The sequence below is a fragment of the Sceloporus undulatus genome, chromosome 1 (assembly GCF_019175285.1).
Source record: "Sceloporus undulatus isolate JIND9_A2432 ecotype Alabama chromosome 1, SceUnd_v1.1, whole genome shotgun sequence".
Lineage (NCBI taxonomy): Eukaryota > Metazoa > Chordata > Lepidosauria > Squamata > Phrynosomatidae > Sceloporus > Sceloporus undulatus.
In genome coordinates, this window is record NC_056522.1 from 180,739,586 (window position 1) to 180,764,247 (window position 24,662).

At 38.9% G+C, this 24,662-nt stretch overlaps 1 protein-coding gene across 1 annotated transcript in view; it reads right to left on the reverse strand.

Moving 5' to 3' along the window:
- MACROD2 (mono-ADP ribosylhydrolase 2) overlaps positions 1–24,662 on the reverse strand; it is a 1,190,526-nt gene that overhangs the window by 87,889 nt on the left and 1,077,975 nt on the right. The window contains exons 12-13 of the mRNA XM_042468449.1: positions 22,457–22,519; positions 19,472–19,537 (exon numbers count right to left, since the gene is read on the reverse strand). Of these exons, the coding sequence (XP_042324383.1) occupies positions 19,472–19,537; positions 22,457–22,519 (129 nt within the window). The remainder of the gene's footprint in view (positions 1–19,471; positions 19,538–22,456; positions 22,520–24,662) is intronic.

The window sequence follows — 24,662 nt, forward strand, 5'->3', positions numbered from 1 at the left end:
CCAGCCATCCTAGCTGGTGTAGCCAATGCTGAGGGATGCCGGAAGTTGTAGTTCAACAACTTCTGGAGGGTCACACAAGATATACCTTTGTGCTTGGGAAGCATGAATAAATTTACAACTTAAGCATTTACAGTATGAACAACACTGGCCATAATGCATCTTTTATTTCTGTTGAGTCCAACCTTACTACTAGCAGGTAAGCTGCACTACAAATCCACAGAAAGAGCATTTTGCATCCCACTGCCTCAAGTAAGCCTCTTTTTGAAATGATGTTCGAATTTCAAAAGCAGTTTGTGATAAGGCATGGAAATCTGCTATTCACAGGAAAATTAAAAACAAGTCAATGAGGTATACTTAGGATACTGAATGTGGATGTGGAGTAATATTTAGAGTTTCCATTTTATATCCCCCCTCTCTCTTTTTTACAACGAACTCTTTCCCCTATGGTAGCATTTTCCAGCAACTCTGTCTCTTTTTTTTTCTCCAGACTTTCACTCAAAATTGAGCAATATTAATTTTATTTTTTAAATAACTGGTCCCCTGTTTCAATTAAAACTCATAACTACAAGTAACAGAGGACACACTTTGCAAGAAGATAGCACCAAGTACAATCCTTAGCACTTGGGATCAAATGAATCAGACATCTATCTGTCTGTCTATCTATCTATCTATCTATCTATCTATCTATCTATCTATCTATCTAATATATTTATCCACCCATTCATCCATCTACCCGTCCATCCATCCAATCATTTTCTGGTTAAATCCCACTCGGTAATTTTTGCATAGAATGGAAAGGGAGTGCTAATTTCTTTAGGCAGAAAACCATCTTGTGGCAACCCTGAAAGGGACAATTGTTCCCCCATACACAACTGCAGTTTTTCTTTATACATCGATATTCACAGTCCCAACCGGTAGATGAAAGCTTTGCTCAAGAAATAAAACAAATTAATGGAAAGAAAGAAAGAAAGAAAGACAGAAAAGAGCTACACTAAGTAACACCCACAGAAGGAATTCTGGTACAATCAGCAGACTCAGTGTCAAATGGTGCCACCTCATCATTCCACAGACAAAAAGATGATCAGATTGGCCATTTTATATTACTGCAGCACTGGTGATGGAACAGCATCTTCCACTATATCTGAGGGCAAAAGGCTAGAATCAGGGACACGGGGCTGGCTAAGTGATGAATGCAGCTCCAATCACTTCCCTCCCACAGGATCTGCCTGAGGCAGCTGCCATACTCTGTGTAATGGTTGGGCTGGCCTTATTTTGAACACTGCCTACTTTAGCCAGAGCAGCTCCCCAGGGTCTCACACATAAGTCTAAAAGGACTTATTGAGAACATATTCACTCGAGATGGCAAATTCTGTGGGAAAGGAAAGAGAGATGTAGTGTGGCCTAGTCCTAATAGGATTGTCAGGGAGCACAAAGGGTAGAGTGCCTGCTACATAGCCAAGTGTTTTCAGATTTTATTGTTGTTGTGTGCCTTGAAGTCATTCCTGACTTATGGTGACCCTACAGCAAAAACCTCAATCATGAAGTTTTCTTGGAAAGATTTGTTCAGAGGAGGTTTGTCATTGCCTTCCTCTGAGGCTGAGAGCATGTGACATGACCAAAGTTTCATAGCCAAGCTTGGAATCGAACCCTGGTCTCCAGAGTTACAGGCCAACACTCAAACCACTATGCCCAGGCAACAGGTTGTTGTTGTTGTTGTTGTTAAGACTTAATGAGACTGTGGGCAGCCACAATCAGGCACCATACTACTCTGCTGCACTCCCTCCAGTTTCTCCCAGTTCACTATATTCTTTTTATTTGCATTTTTAAAAAAAATCATTAAAAAAAACACCTTCTGATGAGAATTTATTGTTGTTTGGGAGAGGTATGCATTGTCCACAATGAACATTCTTTGTAAGGGCTTCTAGATCTGATATAATTATGCTGTACATCATCATAAAGCAGCGAATCCTAACCAACCAAAAGATGTGAAGATTCTTCATTTTATTTTAGTGTTTTTTCTCTCATATATACCAAGTCTTAAAGAAAGCAACTTCGGAGAGTCAAGGCAATGTTATTTAATCTGCCAAGAGAGGACATATTACATTGGTATGCAGATTCTGACTTTCAAAATCGTTAAGGTCAAGACCATATTGAAGACTCTCCTCCTCAAATGCAAATATTAAATCAAATATTCAAGCCTAAGGGCCTAAGGAGAGATTTACTTTTAAGATTAACCGGAATAAAATAAAGGAAGCTAGTAAACCCACATTCATAAAGAAAATCCAGTTAATGGAAAATGTATGACAAGTGTAAAAAAGATTAGCCTAAATATATAGCAAGGAAAAAAAGACACTTTTATAGCATATGTAAGGACAAGTCTCCTACTTTCTTTCAGTGAGTCCAATAAACAAACAAACAAACAAACAAACCTTTCAAATAGAGCATATTTCTAAAGTATAAGACAATTATGGCACACTGCTCTGTTCTAACTCACGAATATCAAGGAACATATTAGATGTCTAGGATTTATATTTCCCATTTCCCATTGATCAATGTGGAGAAAATCAAATTGCAGCAAACTTGAATATGACTGATTATTACATTATACTTCCCAATTGTTCAAAAACCCCAGCTGATGATAGTGGTTGCTTATTTCTTTTATATCCCTTCTTTCCTCTAATGGATGTTAAGTTATTCTGAAAAAGACAAAGACTGGAAGGAGGAAGAGAGGGAGGCATCAACTCAAGGACCTAGTGAGTTACAGCAGACAGCACACTTATTTCTGTTTCTGCTTTATTAAATCCCATGCTTTGCCTTCTTTCTAGATCGGGTATGTCAACAATGCTCAAACATAAAAATTAGCAAATTTTATGAAGAGAGGATATACAGGGCTGAGTACTGACTGGATTTACAGTCACTGTCCAAGCTGGGCCCTACATATATTCTTTATTTAAAGTATAGCATACGTATCTCTTGTACACAGAATGGATAAATTGCCATGTTTTATCTAGAAAAGGTAAATGGACAAACTGGCTACTATAAGGAAAATAGACCCACTGTATTTTATTTGTAGGTAAGGTTCTATGACTGAAAGACGACTTTAATGTTTCTGCAATAAAAGAAATCAGCCAGGCACCAACCATTATAGGTTAAGGTGCATAAGGAAGCTGATGCGAGGCTGCAGTATTCTCGTGCCTCATAAATTGAGAAAAATGTGCTTAAAATTAAATGTTATAAAATGGCGATTTGGAAGAATTTAGGGAGCTATTCTTATTTCAAAATGGGTTTATATATTTCAGGATTTCATTCTAATCCAACTTTATGATGGATTAAATTGATCTGATGTTTATATGAACTTGTAAAATTGGAATTTGAAACTAGCCAAACAGACTGACACACATATACTTTTTATAAACAGGAGAATATAATGGTGATGTCGGTGAGATGCATCTACAAGAAGAGGATACATATTTGCATTCAATTTGGATAGATGCTCATTTAGTGAGACAAAGGTTGGCAGCCTCTCAGTAAGCCCGGTTTACACCACTGTAACCCACTTTTGAGGTTGGTCTAGGTTGAACTTCTGTCCTGCCCATGTAAAAATAATAATCCCAATCCCAATCCAGTTTTTCAATATAGCAGCCACCTTTAAGATGGCAATTTCAATGTTGGAGTGCAGCAACAACGTGTCCAGATATTTCCCTTCAGCTGGACACACAGCAATATTGCCATCTTCATGGATCTTGTTCCCATAAGGTCCCTGGGGATGTCTGATACAGTGCTTCAGCTAAAGGAAAATATCTGGACATGTCTATGCTGCTCTCTTTGCTCTCCACAGACACAGAAATGAACATGGGGCAAATGGCGGTAGCCACACTGATGTTTTAGTTGGGTTCATTGGGTGATGTATGGTAGCTACGTGCCAGAGATATGCCTCACAATTCAAGACCTTGGCCTGTAACATAAACAGAAATATGATGCACCTCACATAGCAGAGAAGACTATGACCTATATCCCCATTCAGTCTGTACAAATGCTATTCCTGGACAGTTCCAGTGTTGCTGCTCTCCCTACATTTGTTTTTTTTATTAAACGGGGCCTGGACTGAATAAGTCTTCCAAATACAAGATTGCACTCCATAAGTAAGATGCAGGGTTGAACTGACCCATAAAATGAATTCTCTGAGTCATTCTGAAGAGGAGACAAACAAACAAACCAACACCTTCTAAAACTCTGAAGCTGCAAGAGCGGAGGAAATGGCTGTTTTAAAAAGGGAGAATAGAATGAAGAGTATAAATATTATTGTGATGCTTGGAAATACAAAGCCAACCTCTTTCAGGAGCATTTATTCTGTTGGGAGAAAGATAATTAAGGCATTCTTGCTTTGAAAGCATAAGGCAAACAGAACAACACCTGGAAGGTGAGAATGAATCACTGGTAAACGTTCTGTTCTTTTCAACCACCTATTTTGTGTGAAGGTTTATTAATCTTATTTATATTTAAATTTATAGGCTGCCTTTCAATCACTGGAGCCCTCAGAGTAGCTTATAGTAAAAGCAAAACATATTATGAAAGCTGCATAAAACATATTGCAAAAGCCCCATAAAGGAAAATACAAGAAGACAAAACAGCTCACTTCAGATTAAAATAAGAATTAATGTTGGTTCTCAGAAAACTTGGTAGGTTTTAAAAAAAATCTTTACAGTTGTCTCAAAGATGGTTAACAGAGTGTACTTGCTGAACTTCCCTGGGGAGGGAATTTCATAGTACTAGTGATACTGACAAATCTTTCTTTCTGGTAGAAGCAGTTGTGACATCTGAAGCAATATGCCTCTGGTGTGTGTTACATGTTGGGTTATGAGTAGAGGACAAACTCCCTTGAAATTCTCAGACCTATTATATTTTATTTATTTATTTATTTATTTATTTATTTCATCTATATGCTGCTTTTCTCCCAGAATGGGACCCAAGGTGGCTTCTAAAGACAATCAGTTAAAAAACCTTATCACTAAAAAATTAAAAACAATTAGGAATCCTCATATTAAACAATATAAAATCGTTTAAAAACCACATAATGATTTTTTAAAAATAAAATGCACACCTTTCCTGCTTACCCATGAAAAGCCTGCTCAAATAAAAATGTATTTGCCTGTTGGCAAAAGGAAAACAGGGAGGGAGCCAACCTAGCTTTCCATGGAAGCAGACCCTGAGAAGGCTCTCCCTTCTTCCCTCACCAAAGTGTGATTGTGGTAGGACTAAAAGAAATCCTTCCCCACTAAATCTTAAAAGTTCTGGTAGGTTCGTATGAAGAGAAATAGAATCATAGAACAATAGAGTTGGAAGAGACCGCAAGGGCCATCCAGTCCAATCCCCTGCCATGCAGGGAATCACAGTCAAAGCATCCCCGATGAACATTAAAACCTGAACCTTGGCAAGAAATAAACTTGTAATCAGTGAAGCTCACAGAGAAAGAGGATTATGTGATACCTACAGCAAGAATCACACTACACTTGTGCTGATTTTTTTCTGGTCTACCTGAAATTTCCAAGACAGCATGTGAAAAGTAGCATTTAAGCCCATACACATTATCAGGATTGCTGACTGTTTCCTTTTATGTTTACTTGGTATACCGGTTGACCTTTTCGTAATTGCTCCTGGATACAGATGACCCAGGACATTAAGAAATCAGTTTCAGGTGCATTTCCAAGCCGTGAACCTGTGTGACCTCATCCAGGCCCAATCATATTTGTGAAATGTCGGTTGACAGTCTCCCCTACTATCAGCATCTCCGTCATTTCTGAACTGAATTTCGATTTGCTCATCCTCATCCAACTTGTCATTGATCTTAAGTGGTAATCTCCAAAGAGGCTACCACAACTGATGTTGAAAGACAGAAGATACAGAATTGGGTGTTATTAGCATGCTGATGACACAGTTCTACAAATCAGTGAGTAACACATTTCATATGCTTGCTAAAGGAAAGATGAAATTCTGCAGAATTTCTTAAGTTTCCAAGGGCAAGAGCAGCAATTATCCAGAACACCTTATAACTACTAGCCATATAAGGAGTGTGACTGTATAAGACAGAATTTTGGACTCCAACCCTGCACCAGTGGTCCAAAAGATGATGTAGATAAATGGTATCAAAAGACACAGAACCAAGAGAAGTGAAAGGATCCAATTTCTGCAATCTCATCACAGTACAGATCATCCCACAGAGGAACCAATAACATTTTCCGTCCTGCACTCTGACTGAAAGCCAGTTCAGAATAGACATAGATAATGTAAAAGTGCTGGAAGCTGATAAGCTTTGGCCATTCAGTCATCCTGGCAAAAGAAGGAAAGGAAAGAGCAGTGCAGAACAGAAAAGAAAAGAAGCTTTTTGTGCAGCAAAATTTGCAGGTATTGGATCATGGCATTTTCAACATATGAACCTAGTTATTTTCAGAAGAAACTAAAAACTGCATGTGCTAATATAATTTGTCCTCCGTATCCATGAATTCTGCATCCACAGATTCAATCATTCATGGCTTGAATATACACACACACCCAACAGCAAGCTTTGATTTCACCATTTTATATAAGGGACACCATTTTACTAATCTCTTGTATACAATGGGACTTGAGCATCCATGAATTTTGGTAACCACTGAAGATACTGGAACCAAAGTCCAGTAGATACCAAGGGCAAGTTGTATTGCCATATGCCAATCTTCAAAGAAAAGAGACTCATAAATCTATTCTAGTGTGTTACAAGAAAATCTGTACCACAAAATCACATGTCAATTGCACTCAGCAATAGTACTGCTGAAATAAAATTGTTTATAAACTGTGAAAGATAAGCTTTGAAACAAGCAATTAAATAAATAAACAAATACATTCAAGAATCATATGAAGGATGACTGGCAGATGACAACATATCCTCTGTCATTTTTAGGAGATGGCATTTTTTCCTTCATCTGTAGGAATGAGTTTTAAATAGCTTCGCCATCTGATTCGGGAAAGCCAACAGATTCATCAAGGTTGTTTATAAAAGGCAGGAAAAATGAAGAGCTGCTCAGGCATTTGTCTGAACAAATGCTAAAGCTAAAACTAGGGTGGGGATAGAAGAGCTCATGCTAAATGACACTGAAATTTCAGGAAGTGACCATATGACCAAAATAAAGTATAGCCATGCTGAAGAAAGAATATCCTCAGCAATGGACATTTTTAGAAGCTGCAAAGTTATTAGGCTCTTAGAAATCTTAAGGAAAAGCAGATTAAGCATTTCCAGAGCAGTCTAACCCTACCATTGACCAACTGCCATTTCCCACTGGCAACAACAATATGAAATGTAAGGAAATGGTTCAACATGAATAGCTTCACTTAGTACTTGCTTAGTAATTTTTCTGTTATAGCTTACTGACTACTGTTTCATGGTTAGCTAATCCATATCCAGCATACTCCTATGATTTGCTGTATGTTGTTACTGGGTAGGCTTTCAAAAATTGCTATAAATAGTAAAGGGTGTATGTGCTTCAATGTTAGATAACTCACTTTAAATGCTAACACCTTGCTTGGCATGTTATTAAACATATTGTTGTCCTCATTTAATGAATACCTCCATTCTTGAACCTTAAAAAGAGAATGTATTCCTACAAAATCCTGCCCCCTAGAGTCTCTGAATATCCTATAGTAATTCAGATATTTGTGTCATGACCACACAGAACTCAGAAGAAGGCCCTGTAACTGCAAGTGAACAATTGTGAAAATCCTGACTGGGAAAGTGTAACTCATATCTAGGTGCTCGGGGAGCATGGCATACATGCATTAATGTGGGCTAGACAAGGCAACTGTCCGTGGATTTGTAACTGGTTGACCGGACGAACCCAAAGGGTGCTCAACAATGGTACCTTTTCATCCTGGAGAGAAGTAACCAGTGGAGTCCCACAGGGCTCTGTCCTGGGCCCAGTACTGTTCAACATCTTTATCAATGACTTGGAGGAAAAAATTGGGGGCATACTTATCAAATTTGCAGATGACCATAAATTAGGAGGAATAGCTAATACTCCAGAGGACAGGATCAAAATTCAAAATGACCTGAATAGACTAGAAAGCTAGGCCAAAGCTAACAAAATGAACTTCAACAGGGAGAAATGTAAGGTACTGCACTTAGGGCAGAAAAATGAAATGCACAGATATAGGATGGGGGACACCTGGCTTAAGGAGACAACATGTGAAAGGGATCTCGGAGTCCAAGTAAACCATAAGTTGAACATGAGTCAACAGTGCGATGTGGCAGGTAACAAGGCCAATGCGATTTTAGGCTGCATCAATAGAAGTATAGTGTCTAGATCAAGGGAAGTAATAGTGCCACTATATTCTACTCTGGTCAGGCCCCACCTGGAATATTGTGTCCAGTTCTGGGCACCACAATTAAAAAAGGACATTGAGAAACTGGAGTGTGTCCAAAGGAGGGCGACTAAAATGGTGAAGGGTCTGGAAACCATGCCCTATGAGGAATGCCTTAGGGAGCTGGGTATGTTTAGCCTGGAGAAAAGAAGGTTAAGAGGTGATATGATAGCCATGTTTAAATATTTGAAGGGATATCATAGTGAGGAGGGAGCAAGCTTGTTTTCTGCTGCTCCAGAGACTAGGACCTGGAGCAATGGATGCAAGCTGCAGGAAAAGAGATTCCACCTCAACATTAGGAGGAACTTCCTGACAGTAAGGGCTGTCCGACAGTGGAACACACTCCCTCGGAGTGTAGTGGAGTCTCCCTCCTTGGAGGTCTTCAAACGGAGGCTGGATGGCCATCTGTCGGGGATGCTTTGATCTGGATTTCCTGCATGGCAGGGGGTTGGACTGGATGGCCCTTGTAGTCTCTTCCAACTTTATGATTCTATGATTCTATGTCCCTGCCCACCGTTTCAGTCCCAGAGGTATTTAGGCTAATGTGTGAGCAAGGCTTGAGTCATCCGCAAAACTTAATACAATAAGGGCAAGAGAGAGAAAAGACACAAAGAAGTCTTGCTTCTTTGGCCCTTTGATAGCCACTGGGGTTTGGTACCAGGACCCCCTTCCCCTGTGGATATCCAAATCCATGGATGTTCAAGTTCCATTATATACAACTGCCTAATAAAATGGTGCCCCTTATAAAAAATGGCAACATCAAGGTTTGCTTTTTGGATTGTGTGTGTGAATATTTACCAACCGTAATCTGTGGATGCAGAATCCATGGATACAGAGGGCTGACTGTAACTTATTTTCAAAACAGAAATTAGACAATGGGCTCTTTTTTCAATAGTGAAACTTTGGGCAAGGAATTAAAAATGACAGGGACAATAACAACTGCTAGGATGGCTCTTTTAGCAACACGCTTTAAATCAGCCAGACCTCCAAATACTAAGAACATAATCATTTGGGCAAGTAAAGATGACAAACACACCATAACAATTTTGAGGGAGGGGGGAAGGGAACAAGTGAGTTCCCAAAAACCTCACGATTAGGAGGGCCAGGCCAAAAGGCAGACTTCTTTTTCTCTCCTCTCCTTCCCTCCCACCACTGCTATATTGGTCAAGGGTTAGGGCAGAACTTGCACGGCTTGAAAGACTTTGCAGAAAAGCTGGGGTTGGAGTACCTGTGACCCTCCAAATGTTGCTGAACCACAACTCCCATTACATCTGACCACTGGTTACACTAGCTAGGAATCAGGGAAATCTAAGTGCAATGACATATAGAGGGCCTTATATTCCCCATGCCCTAAAAACAGGGAAGGATAAAGAAGGGAAAGGAGAGTTCTAATTTCCTTATTAGAAATTATTGCCACTGCCCTTCATCTCCACTAGAGTTCCTGCATTTTGTTGGTTCCTCTTGCTGCCGCTGTTGTTCATTTTGCAATTAATATAACATGAAAAGGTTTCCCTGGGTGAGCAGCATTAGCAGCAGCAGAGGCAGGCAGGCATGTATGTCTAGCATATTCAAGCAAATGGCACATGGAAGGCCATGCAATAGGTTTTGATGTCACGGTCTGCCTAGGTAATCATACTGAGAAGTTCCCAGTTGAACATATAAACAAATAGCCACAATATAGGCTTTTGCTTTCTTTCTTTGGCTGGGGAATCTGCAATGAAACAGCATGCCTGTCTAATAGATTTTATGCAAATACATTTCCTTTGGACCTACACTATTTTTGGTCCCTCCTTACACTGTTTTTGTAGTGTTTGCGGATCTATACACATTCAAGACATCCTCCAATTGCTTAGCAGAAAATCTGTCCACAATATACAGGACCATTCCCTTACCATGTCAGAGGAACTGGAAGTAGCATCATGAATCTAAATATTATATGGCCATGAAGCTGTGATTTGACACACAAACATAAAAAAGTTTAACTTAATAAAGTAGCTTTGTGCTTGCTGCAATAAATCTTTGAGCGCATTTACCCCTTGATCATCAGTTCCTAAATTGCTTCTTCCATAGTAACTGTGTAGGAGTTGTTTCAAGGAGGTCACTCCTAAGCATAACAGGTTTCTTTATTGCAGTCTTGGCAGACGGCAGCCAGTAGAGCAACTCAGAAACCCTGGCAGTCCTTTCCAATCCACATAGCTCTTCATACTTACTCAAAGGAGCAAGCTCCTTTAGATGTGGGTTTCGAAGGATGCAACAGGGATAGGAATTACACAGCTCTCCAAATATTGTTGGAACAGCAGCTCCTAGCAGCCTTAACCAGCACAGCCAATGGAGGGCTTCATGATTTTCACCTCTGGACTACAGTCACATTCCAGAGTGCTACCCTATAGAACACATGCCTAGAGATGTGGGAGCATACGTGTATATGGGGTTTCATATTTTCATATATATATATTTTTATCTAGAGTCAGGCATGTTTAAAGAGGACACAATGGTCTTTGGAACACTAGGAAGTTTCCCATGGAAAAGGCACATTTGCCCAAAGGAAATGTGGAGGGGCTAGATAATCCTATATTAAATGCAGAATAGATTGCTGATCACTCCATCTTCCCTTCAGGCTTGCCACATATCCCCTTCCACTGGAGACAAAAGCGGTCCCATTGCACTAAGGTGGGTAAGACCATATCTCCTACTTTACTCATACCATGACGAAGTCACCCTTCCTATCCAGCTATCTTGAGGTTGTCCCAGATTCAATCACAGTTTTGTTAATCTGCAGTTAAGGCCATTAACCAGAATCACCCCATCTTTCAACCCCATGGGAAAGAACTCAAACCCTTTGTATTTGAGACATGTTAAGTTTTCCTTGAAGATATATAAAAGGATATATACACTTGTCCCTCCATATTCGCTAGGGTTGGGGGCACAAGACCCCCATGAATATGGAAAAAACGCAAATAACAAAAACAGCATGATTTTTACCTGAGCGAATCTAGGAATCTCGGGGTCCTCCAATGCAACTCTGTGGACACTAAGCATAGAACTGCACTGGAGGAGTTACCAATGCCTAGGAGAGTATTCTCTCTAGGAATCTCTAGATCTTAAAGTGCAACTTTCAGTTAACATTGACCATAGAGTTGCACTGGAGCACCTAGATATTCCTAGAAAGTACATATTAATGAAATCCATGAATAATCAAATTTGCAAATATCAAATTTGCAAATATGGAGGGATGATTGTATATCCAACCTGCACATGCCCAATTTGTGAATGATGAACAAACACTGGACCTCTGTCCAGAGCTTACTCCTCCTACAAGGTCTTCAGGCACTTTTCCTTTTCAGGACTGGTAAATAACACTTCCTCTAAACTCTAACCCTCCACTATCCAGTTTTCCAAATCTCTACTTCAGTTACCCTTGTCTGGTGTTTCAGATTGAATTGGTACTGTATGTTTGGTTGCATAACCTTGTTTTTTCACCAAATTTGGAGTCCTCGACAGTTACTACATGTGTACATAGGTGAAATGATTCCCCACCCACCCAGTTACCCACCTCTTGCAGGCCTCGTTTGAGCTAAGCAATTCCCCCAATATTTAAGGAGACACTGGTGGGGACCCTAACTGCCACCACCCTTTGGGGTAAAACTAGCTATTGGAGAAGTATCTCCAGTGCCTCTACACATGATCAGAGTGAGTGGTATATGGCCCGTTCACACAGTTATAGTACTATCGTTCCACTTTAGCTGAAGTTTCGGTAAGAGCTTTTAGAATTCTCAGCCAGGATCCCAGGGAGCTCCTCTGGTGCCTCTGACCAAACTGTGCCCAGGATGCCATAGGATGTAGCCACAGCAGTTAAATCAGAACTAAAATGCTATAACCTTGGCTATGATTCTCTGGGTTGTAGCTTATAGTTACAGACTCATTAAGAATATCTGGCCTCAGTATGGGGTTTTCCTCCTGTCTTGCTTGATTTTAGTTACATAAGTCCTTAAACGTTTTCTTATCATAAGCCTTATTGGAGCTCAAGGTCAATGCTGCCTTCAGTAGGTGATTCCGAATATTAAACACCCTCATACAAAGTCCCTTGAAATGATGTCAAGATATGAAGTCAGAATACTTTCTCTAGTCACTATCTATAATATGTTTGCCTTCAAACCTCACTGTCTTGTAATTCATTTGTAATTCATTTACTTACATGTGCTATCTAGCTTTTTAATGCTTGATTTAGCATATTTGTTTTAGGTCTTCCATGAACCCAGTATCTTGGTGAGCAAACAACTGAATGAATAAAAATGTTAGGTTCTATGTAGAGTTGTGTTGCTTATAAATCTGTTGCTATAGGAAAAGATTTTACAAGATTAAACTCTAATTCAGATAGACAAATAACTCTCACTTGTAAAAGGAATGCAATTTATTTCCTGAATGACTTCATCTTAATACAGAAAAACAGGAAACTGTTCTACAGTATTTAGAATTCCCAAAGGAATCTAGTCTTCCAAGAACACCTGGAAATACAATAATTGGTACTTTATTTTTAAGATTGATTAACATATGATTTAATTTAGTTGACCTTCAAATGTACAATTAGACTTTTATTAAGTTGTAATGAATTAGAATTAGTACATTATGTGGAAGTGTTACATAATGTCAGAGAAACTATTTCCTCCCTGCCTTATTATATCAAGACATGGAGGATTTGATGACGAAGGTGACTGCTAATGCAACACAGATCTATCATACAGTCAAATGCAACACAAAACATGTCACACAGTTAAGACCAGGCCTAGATAGTAATATTAAGTATCATTAATATACAATGTTTACACCCCAGGATTTCTAACATTGCATGCACAGCTTTTACTTAAGATATTTTATGCACTGGAAAAACACTATTAATATCAGCAGTAACAGGAATTTGTATGAAAGCAGACATCCTTCTTAAGGTATGTTTTCACTAAAATATAGAAATCCACATGTACAGAATCTTTATCAAGAGCAACAAGGAAACAATCGGGACTGGATTCAAAGAAAACACAAGTGCATGGAGAAAAACTTTACTTTTTTGCCACGGTAGTTTCCATAGCGAGAACTGTTGCTTGAAAGTTGCTGAGGTCAGATTATCTGAAAGGCTACTTTCTCTGCTATGAACTTGTTTGCTGCTGGGTGCCATCAAGTCATTCCCAATTTATTATAACCCTAAAATGAACTAATCAATGGATTTCCTTAGTTAGATTTATTCCAGATAGGTTTGCCGTTGCTGTCATTCTTCTTATTATTATTGTTATTGTTATTGTTATCTAAGCCTGAAAGAGTGTTTTGTCCAAGGTCATCCAAGGATTTCCTTGGCTGAGTGGGATTTCAAACCCTGATCCTCTGGCGTCCTAATCCAACACTCAAACCATTACACTTTTATTCCATCCTGGAAAGGCTCATATAGCCTCTTCTCTGCTCATCTAACACTGGAAGGCAAAGAACTTCCTATTACATTGGTACTTGGCCTGATTATTTTGTCTGGTGGAAATTTAATTAGAAAATGCTTTTATCTGGGTTTTTTCCTTTATGTTTTACAATTATTTTGGTCATATTAAAATATTATATTTCTCATTAACCACCACAGAGATCTTCTTGTTATTTGCCTTCAAGTCACTTCTGATTTATGGTGGTTCTAAGGGTTTTCCTGGCAATCTTTATTATGAGGAGGTTTGCCATTGTCTTTCTGAATGGAGATTTGAACCCTGGTCTCCCAGAGTCCTAGTACAACATCCAAACCTCAGGTTATTTTGTAGACTAGTCAATGACTGATTAAATCTTACTATTACACCCAAACCCCTACACAATGCTGGCTCTCACCACAGGTACTAAATCTAGAACACTACTAAAAGGTACTACAAAAATTTAAGTAATAATAAACTATTGCCACAAATAGCAGTGCTCAAGTTATAACTGTGCAGACTAGCCTGTTGTTTGGATCCTGGGTTTTTTTTTCTATTGCAGAGACATTGAAATTATGGATCACATAATACTTTCATTAGGATCTTTTGTAAAATACAAAAAATTAGCAGGTTTCAAGGCTATTCAAAAGGGAAACTGTTGATGAATCTAAAAACCTCTGATGAAAATTACTTCTTTTTAATTTTTGTTAAAATTAAAGTTGAACTAACGAAGGCAGTTTAGGCATGCATCTAAAAGCAGTAGCAGCTGGTAGTTTCCATGACAGTGGAGTGGTGAATTCATTCTGGGTTGCAGTCTGAACTGTAAATGAATTATCCACATTGCTGAATGCAACCCCCCCCCCCCCAAAAAAAAAATAGGTCCAGCACATTGGATAGCTCTTCCAATGTTCAGACTGGAGAGATTATCACACCCAGAAATTCCGCCAGGCTACACAGGATTGAAAAGTCAAAAACGGATGTTACCAGACACAGCTGTGGATAGGCGAGTGCAACCCATATGCAGCCTGGACCCCTGCCACACATATCCAGTGGCTTTTCAAAAATGGCACGCTCCCATTTTTGAAAAATGGCTGAATAAGCGCAGTTGGAGTCTGGGCTGCATACAGGTTGTACTCGCCCGGACACAGCTGCATGTGATAACACTCAGTTTTGACTTTTCGATCCCATGTCTATCCCGGCAAGATTTCTAGATGGGATAATCTCCTAAATCCAGAATGAGTTTATAGCCCCTGCTGACATTACAGCCACCAGCTAACACTGTGTATAGAACTAAAAAAGCAGCATGGGGATTTAAATGGGGATTTAAATTTAAATTTAGAAGTTGGATTGCACCTTCCATCGTCCCGCATCACTGGCTATGGTGGATGGGTCTGATGAGAATGAATACAGCAATATCTGAATTAAAAATACAGATATTGCTGTGGATTAAAAGTTTCCTATACTTCCCAAGAAAATATTCAACCACAACCCAATTTGGTTAAGTTGGAAGAAAAAAATGAAAGAATTTTCATGAAGAGTAAATGAAAAGCTTTTGAAAGATGAAAAACTGATAAGACAAACCAAGAAACAAATAAAATTATATTTTCAAGAGAACTTGAATAAATGCACAGATTTAAAAATAGTCTGGGAGGCCAGTAAGGCTGTCATGTGTGGCTTTTTTATACAAAAGAATGCTGAATGGAGAAAAAACAGAACACAAAAATTTGAAGAACTGAGTAAAGAAATTAAATTGAAGGAAGAAGAACTTCGAAAAAAACCTAATAAGAAATTGTGAATGAGATTAAACTACTGCAAAATCAATTATCTCTGCTTACAACGGAAGAGACTGAAAAAAAGTTACAACTTACAAAACAAAAATATTTTTAATTTGGAAATAAAACTGGGAAATTATTGGCCTACAAATTAAGGAGATTAAAAGAGAAAAAACTTATTCATGAAAGGAAAGAGAGGAACAAAACAGTGACGAATATGATTGATATATGGAAAGTCTTCGAAAAATATTATTCGAATCTTTTTATGGAAGAGCCAAGAGGTAAAAACGTCAAACAATGGATAGAAAATTACGTTGAAAAAAATGGACTAAACAAAATACAGGATCATCAGAGAGAAACATTAAACACAAATATAACAATGGTGGAAGTAGTTGAGGCAAGAAAGGCAATGAAAACAGGGAAAGCTCTGGGCCCAGATAGATTCTCAGCTTCATATTACAAAACCTTTCAAGATGACTTAAGTAATCCAATATATTTACTTTTCAATGATATAAAACACAAAGGAATTCCAGATTCATGGTCTAAAGCATATATTGCCTTGACACCAAAACCTGATAAAGACCCCTTACTTCCTCAAAACTATAGACCTATTTCACTATTGAATTTAGATTATAAATTATTTGCAGCAATTTTGGCAAACAGATTACAAAAGATTTTACAAGAAGTAATTAATGAGGTTCTTAAAAACAAAAACAAATTCCTAGCCATTCCTTGAAGAATTGAGACAAGTTTGTGCCTGCTTAAGAAAGGCTTGAGTTGGCGAGGAGAATTTATCAGGTTAATTGAGTTGTGCTATGAAAGGACAGATGAGTAATGTGGGATCACATTATCAGAAAGCTGGTCCCCCAGTGTAGGAGAATGTAGCAGACCAAGTAGCTGCAACTTCCAGAAAGCAGCATGAAGAAGAAGAGTTGAATTACAAGCATGCTCTTAATATGTATATGAGTGAATACTGACTTTGGCAAAAGCTGAGACTGTTCCATTAGTGGAAAATACATTTAATAGACTATAAACCTACATTTCTGTTTGGCTTTAATTCTCTTTGTTTAAAGATCCTCATCCTAAACAAAGACTAGAGTTGCCACCCTTGACTGTTCCTTGCATCCTTAGCTACTCCTTTTACAAGCCACCTCCAAGCTTACATCAGCAAGCAAGCTATGTTTCCACAACAGGAGTTAGGGTAACTGCTTTTGCCTTGTCTTCATCACACGAAGAGGACAGGAGAGAGCAATTGTCAAGAAGGAGGATGAAAGAAGAAGGAACTTTTTCAGTGGAGGGCAAGCTGGCACAGATTTAGATGTAGAGCTGAGCAAGTTTTGTGCCAGTGAGCACACTGTTGTTGACTGTCAAATGTGTGGCCTGGAGTGACAGAAAATAAAGAGTATGCAAAGGGATCTTGTAACACCTTTGAGACTAACTGTGTAAAAGAAGTTATAGGATAAGCTTTCATAGATTTGTGCTGCAGAAATAATACAATTTGATAGCATTTAAACTGCCAAGGTTCTATGCTATGGATTTATAAATCTGAGATATTTAGCCCTCTCAGTCAGAGAGTTCTGGTGCCACCACAAACTCCAAATCTTGGGATTTCATAGAATTGAGCCATGGCAGTTAAAACAATGTCAAACTGCATTTTTTCTGAAATGCAGATGCAGCCTTGGTCTGCTTCTTCAGATGCATGGAGACATTACTACATGTGCATTGTAAACCATGCTTATACCAGGAAAAAAGTGGCTTTGGCAATACTGATCACACGATGATGCCTTTGACACACAGCAGTTTAGTCCCTGACCTTTTCATTGATGGAGGAAACATGACAATGACTTGGCAAGTGCACAAGTCTCCAGATATTAAACAGCACTGCCAGGGCACTTGTGCAATTGTCCGTCACATGGTGTCAGTGTGTCCTCCTCTCCCTGTTCCCTCCCCCTCAAAAGCAACCAGATTACCTTTATTCGTTTTTTTAATGTTTCTTTTCTTTCTTTTCTTTAACTTCAATTGCATTAGCATAGCTTGAGAATTGTGTGAAAAAAGTGAAAAACATTTAAAAAAACAACAACCTAAAGGTGTGCTGGGTAGGGCATAAGGAAAGGAGGCAGGGTTAAGTGAGAATCAGGAAGAGAGTGTGATGGCGGCAACAACCCCAGTCATGCAACTGAGAGGCTTCTCTACAAGTGGTATGTTCTCATTTTATTGTTACTAACCTGACTTCTGCAAAAATACGGCACATGCAGGAAAGTCCTAAGTCTATGAAAGCTTATGCTACAACTTATTTCACTTAGTTGGTCTCAAAGGTGCTAGAAGATTCGTTTGCATACTGATATTCCAGACCAGCACAGCTATATCTCTGAATTCTGCCCCCATAGAAATGAAATTTGCCTCTGGATCTGTGCAAACCAGAAATTTCACTCCAGTTTGAGAACTAGCCCCTGGATCCTATTTATTTTGCAGCTTCACTGAATTCCATCAGGTGCACATAACACATGGATGGCTCAGAGGGTACAGAAAAGCAATGCCATTCTTTTGGGACACAGAAGATGCCCAAGGAAGAATGGAGACAAGGAGCCTACTGGCTGCCGAGCCACGAGACCCAAGTCATCCTCATAGTTGCATTTGCTTTTCAACTTCAGTAACTCATCAGATAACAAGCAGAGAGTTGACTGGGATGTTTACATTCCTGAATTTTCACTAACACAGCACAAGGTATGGGTGAAACCAATCAATCAATTCCCCCACACTTTAGGATTTTTGGTCTTGATTTCAGAGCACAATGAACACTGCTGTAGCTGCATTTATGGCTGGGTATACCTTACTAACAGGATCTTAGCTGGGAGGATAGTGAACAAAGACAAACTCTCTGAATGCTTTAAAACAATATTTCAGAAAATCAAGAGCAAAAGCTCAACACTTCCACAGAACTAACAGAAGAACAACTTTGAAAACACACAACAGTAAAGCTTTCCAAATAAATAAATTAGTGGATGGTAATCATTATGTTATGAATAATTTTTTTTTATTACAAATATCTATTAGTCTTGCTTGGAGGTATACTCATGGCCCAGATTTATTACAGAGATGAGGATTTCTGCTTTGAATTAACTGCTGCTACATTTTTACACATCATGTTTCCCACCCCATCCTGACATTCCCAGAAGAATTCAAAGAAAGTTTAAGCAATTAATGGTGTGATACCATACAAGTATCAAAAACAGTATGACTCTGTGTCTCACTCCTTGCTGAAAACCAAACAACTCAACAGGATAAAACTCAGCTGGAAACATTTAAATTAGGTACTCTCTTTTTCTTTGTTTTCTAAACTTGCTGTCATTTGTCCTCCCCCCTCCCTGTGATGTTTAAATATTTAATCATAAACTAAATGATCAGAGTGCCCAGCACAGCCTGCTCAAAATAACTATTATTTCCCCTTTGTCAGCTGCCTCTTCATCCTCCAGCTTTGCACAATGCATTTATACCTGTCCCCTTTTCTTTCTTCTCTCCCAGTCTGCAATAGAACTAACTGAAATCCTTATTCATGCAGCCAGAGAGGCAGGTGTATATCTCTCTCTGTGAATGCTTCCACACATATACAGGCATCAGAGATTTCTATGACCCAGAAGATATATTTTTTATGGAAAATCTATAATGATTGTAGTTGAAAATGCATGGCAACATTCCCCACTGGCACAACTAAGATGCCAAGTAGTTCATTAAAAAGATTTTCTAAAAGACATCCCAGAACTGTTTATCTGACATCTGGCCTTTAAAGCTTGAGTTCAGGTTTTTCTAAGCTTAACAGAAAATATTGCTTTAAAAAAAATCCCCTTTGGGCATTTAAGTCAGTTTTGTTATCAGTACCTTTTTCCTTGCATAGATTCTCTCCTCCATCTGTTGAGCTGTTTGTAACTGTCAGTTTTGCCTCATCTGTTTTTTTAAAGAGAGAAATTATACTTATTAGGGTATAATTTGAGTTTAGTAATGAACATAAGCTGTTAACACCTGCTTTCAAAATGCATACCTTATTCATGCCATCAGCTCTATGCTTTTCTTTAGTTTTTCAATGGAGTAATGACCACAGTAAGATCTGTAAACAACTGTGCCTCCAAAGCAGCTCCAAACAACTGATGTTCAAAATAAGTAAATACTCTGCTCATCTGAATTCCTATTCTTCTAGTAGGAGTATTTACTGACTCATAACACTCTTAATTATTCCTCATATTTATCACATATAGTTTGCTCTGCATTCTAGAGAAGTGCCCCCACCCTCCATTTTGATGCTGCAAGAGATGTTCTTTCTGACATTGGCATTTTCCTGTATATCTTCTCTATGCTGGCTGTATGCCGTAATAATACATTCACTGTATATCTTCTCTTGTGGGTTGAAGGGGGCAGATTGGGAGTAAAATTCCCACTTCTTCATTCCTGGATTGATCTAAAGGTTTAGGCGGCATCTTTTGTGGCCACCATTTGCAAAAGGGAGGAAGGGATTTCAAGGCTAAATCTACACTTGAGTGGCAGTGTATTGCAATGTGTGCCTATTCCCAGGTAAAATTCACTGTGTTCCATGGAGTTTATTTCAAGATAAGTGTGTTTGGGATTACAGCCTGAATGTTACATTAAGCTTGGTCTAGCAGTCTTATTTTGAAATAGGCATTCCTATACCAAGCTTTGCACAGTTGCTGAGGTCTTCAAACTTTGGAAGACTGTGACAGACTATCCCGACGAGACACTCAGACTTCTCTGTGCTGGCATTCACAGGAAAATTACTAGCTATGGTAAATAGTTCCCCCAGAACATATTTTCTAAAAGGAAAACCATGCTAAACATATATTCTTGTTAAATCGTACACGGGCAAACACTAGCAGTGTACCTTCCCACATAAATGAAGGTGGAAGAGATGCCTTAAAGGGCGGTCATGGAATAAGCAATCAAGGCAAAGCAGTCAAGGAGAAAGGTCTTGGGCATAGATCATGATAACTCCATCTCCAATCAGGGACGTAGCCAAGGGGGGGGGGGGGTTCTTGGGGTCTGGAACCCCCCCCTTCCATTAGAAAAATGAATGGTGTGTGCTGCTGCGCCGCCATACCCAAGCCCCATTATAATGGTGGCACTTAGTCTGGACCCCCCCTTCCTAAAATCCTAGCTACGTCCCTGCTCCAATTATTAAAGTTCTGCCCCTGTTATATACAGACATTGTCTGTGACATAGACTGAAAGAAATCCGCATCAGCTTTGTTCCATTTTGATGCAGTAAAATCAACAGAAGGGGATTTTAATGGTCACTTTTTGTGTTTTTCTGAACCCATGATTTAGAGACTTGAAATCTCTTGGGAACAAAACTTCTGGGATTAGGTTGGGCTCTGTATCCTACCACTTGAGTGGGAGTGGAGGATCCTGAAAGGACAGACAATCCTGTCACCTACATGTAACATTGTGATAACATAACAAATGTTTCAAAAATAAAAATTGAACTGAAGATGCTGAAGATGAAGGATGCGAATGGAGTTCTTACCAGACTTTAAAATGAGTTTTCATTTCAATTCTCAATGAAGATTGAGTGCATGACTGCACATCTGCAAACATTATATATATATATTATATATATATATATGCAGGTGGGTAAAGCCAGGTTAAATTTGAAAACTACGAGATGACATTGCATCTGAGAATAAACAGTTCAATAATCAGAGCCTGTGCTCTGTGGTGATAGACTACACAGTGCTTCTCCTCCAGACCATAACAAGAGGTACGGAAGGAGGGGATTCTGCTCTAACATAAATTCAACTCTTTAGAAACATCCACAATGTGGTATACACAGACCAAATGACTCAGTAATGTAGGCTGGATAGCTGGGCCGCTTCGCTCTACTGCACTGAGTGATTGGCCCGCTCTTGCTGTAGCTTCTAAGTATTAATAAAAGCTTTCAGAGCTGATAGAAAAGTTTTCATGAAAAAACATGGGTTGTGTTACCTGAATTAAATATGTGCAAGCAACAGAATATACCATTAGTGCTGGTGAGATGGGTCACAGAGGACAGAGAGCATGCCATTTGAAGTATGTGAAGTATATAATGCAACATCTTATGGGATAAGGAGCGTCAAAGCTTTTTTTACCTGTTGCTTCAGTTATTTTGACAAATCTAGTTGTCCTGTCTTGCTCTGAAGCCACAGTGGGCAAATTCATGCCACACACACACATACACACACGCGGAAAATAAACCATTTTGAATGCAGCACATTTTTCTTTTTTAAAAAAATCTACTCTTTTTAAAACAGAACTCAGAATTTAGAAACATGGTTTTATTCAAACCACTCTTTTATATGTTTTAACAGCCATTTTCAGGTTTTGGATTGCTGAACACTATCTCTTTCTGAAATGTGAGTAATCCAATTTGTAAAATGCTGCATAGAAAAATAGTTATTTAGAAACTGAAATACAAAATGTAAATGTATCACAGGGCAGGTTTCTTGGAGGCAGAAGAGGGCCTTCATCTCTTCAAGCTGGATTTTTCCACATTCCGTTCTACCTTTGATGTGTGAACCTTATACTGTCCTGCTGTAAACATTTTCCATTAAAATGGTTTCTAGGATCTATTCCACCTTAAGAAGTGAATGCGCTGGCAGTTACTGACAGGAAAGACTGCATTCCGAGGCTGGAAGGAATACATTCATTCATTATGAATAGAGCTCTGGTCTCCCAATGGGAGAACTGCACAAGCCCTGACTTAATCCGGTGAAAATGTACAAACGCTTTCAGTCAATAGCATTGACTAGGATTATTGTTCACAAAGGTAGAGAAAGCCTGGGTGATAGAATACTTGAACAGAGCTCAACACTACACAAACCTTCTTCTTGACTCTGGCTTTCGAGTTCATCAGTGCTTCGCTTCTCTTCGGTGTCACTGTCACCTGCCAGAAAAAAACCAAAAACAACAACAAAGGTTATGCAAGATGCTTCTATTACTTCAACATGTAACTTGGGCATTAATGTAACAGGTTTGGGGTAGGACCGCTAATGAAACAATAATCAAAACTAGAAGAGGCCCTGACAGACTAAAAGTGATGAATAACATTCATAGCATTTGAACCAAACCTAGCTGTGTTTAGAGAAGACTCAGTGAAATCAATCAGACTTTTCATGACTCACTCAAATTTCAGTGGGTCTGCTTCAAGCAAGACTAATTCTGACTCTAATCCATTCTCATTTAATAATTCACTTCTCCAGCAGTATGGCAGGTTGAAGGATTTCACAACCTCAGGCCGCACACATACCAAGCCCAGCTAGAAAGTACTCCTGTGTATGATAGGGATATACTGCAAGTTTCACCCAGCTGTAATGTCTCCCATCCCTCCAGGATGTTCCAAAATGTTTCCCCTTCTTCAGGGTTCATGAAGGACTGCCAATGGAAGGGACATATTGAACAGCATCACTGAGGGGGGGGGGGAGTTTCATTATTTGGCTGCAATTCACTATCTTTGTGACTCCTCAAATAGTTAACAAAAAAGGTGGGGGGAGATCACTCTGGAAAGAGTCTTAATATAGCTACATCTTGAAACATGAAAAACTCATTAAAATCAGGGTTACGTAGCATGCAGAAATCCTGGATGGAGCTGTCAACATTTTCACCTTACATCTGAACCCTTCAAAATGTTCAACACATTATAAAAAATGCATGACAAACGACTTGAAGTCTGTGTGAGGAAAAAAGACAAAATGCAGCAGCATGGCTGCGTACTACAGGCTGGATCTCTCTGGCTGCCACTGACATTCATCCGCCTGTTTCTTGAATCCCAGAAATAAAAGTAATGTCTCAGGCTGAGGAGTCTGTCTAAACAGAAATGCTGGAAACTTAACAAGAAAAACAACAACAACAACACAGAACAAAATTCATTTGCAGATGTACCTGTACATCAGATAATCCTGCAAAAGGTTTGGTAATACTCAGCATCAATCCCCATACCAAGTGGCTGTGACTGTATTTCCAGATCTGCTTCATTCTCTGTGTTGCCATTTATATACCTCATTTCAGTACCACCTCCAGCCCTTATAATATTATTACACTAGGAAGGAAGGAAGGAAGGAAGGAAGGAAACCAGGTGTAAACGTATTCTAAATTAATATTACGCATTTCATGAACTGTTTATTATTGTTGCTAGCTTTGAAAGATATGTGTTTTACAAACCACCAGATGGCGGTGGTGTAGAAGCATTTTTTATCCGGACCACAGATCCTGCAGTTATGATCTTTGCTGTTCAGGAATCAGCATTGGGAGCAAGATTCTCAACCGGTATAAATCAGTGTCACTGCATCCCATTCAGTGGAGCCGTGATGGGGACCCTGGACCTTTAGTTGGCTTGTAACATCTCATGCTGATTTCAACTGACCAAAATGGATGGATGGCTCTAGCAATTTCTTAGTAGTTTAGTGGTCTCTCAACCCATAAAAAGATCACAAGTCTTTAATAAGAACCATTATATTACAAACACACACACACACACACACACCCCTCGTAATGAGGGGACAAAGAAAATGTGGACAAATAAAGCAACACTAGAATGTAAATATTTATTCTGTATTTATTCAGAGCATCACTCATTCCAGCAAATATATCAAGTGAATCATTTGGTGTGTCTCGGTGCTTTGTTTTGTTTTGTTTTAAAGGAGAAGTATTTTACGGTAGACTGGTTCATATCAATGCTGCTGAATTCAAACATTTTTACTATCTTATTTTATTCATTTATTCTTTCAATAAAGTGCACTGGTTAGTTCATAGCCTGACAGCATTTGGATTATGTCAATATAAGACACACCTTTCAAATCCTTATTGCCATAAAGACAGGAGAAAATCATGAGAGTTACAGCCTGTCATTTCAGTGAAAAATGTAATGCCATCCTTGGTCTTCCGTCTCTTTGGTGAAAACTATGCAAATTGGTTTTCTTACTCTTTCAGCTTCTTTGCAATAACACCCATCTGCCAGAAGAACTGACACTACTAGCAGAATGGGATGCCCACTCTACCCTACAGCCCCTTTACACCCCAGATCTAGAGAT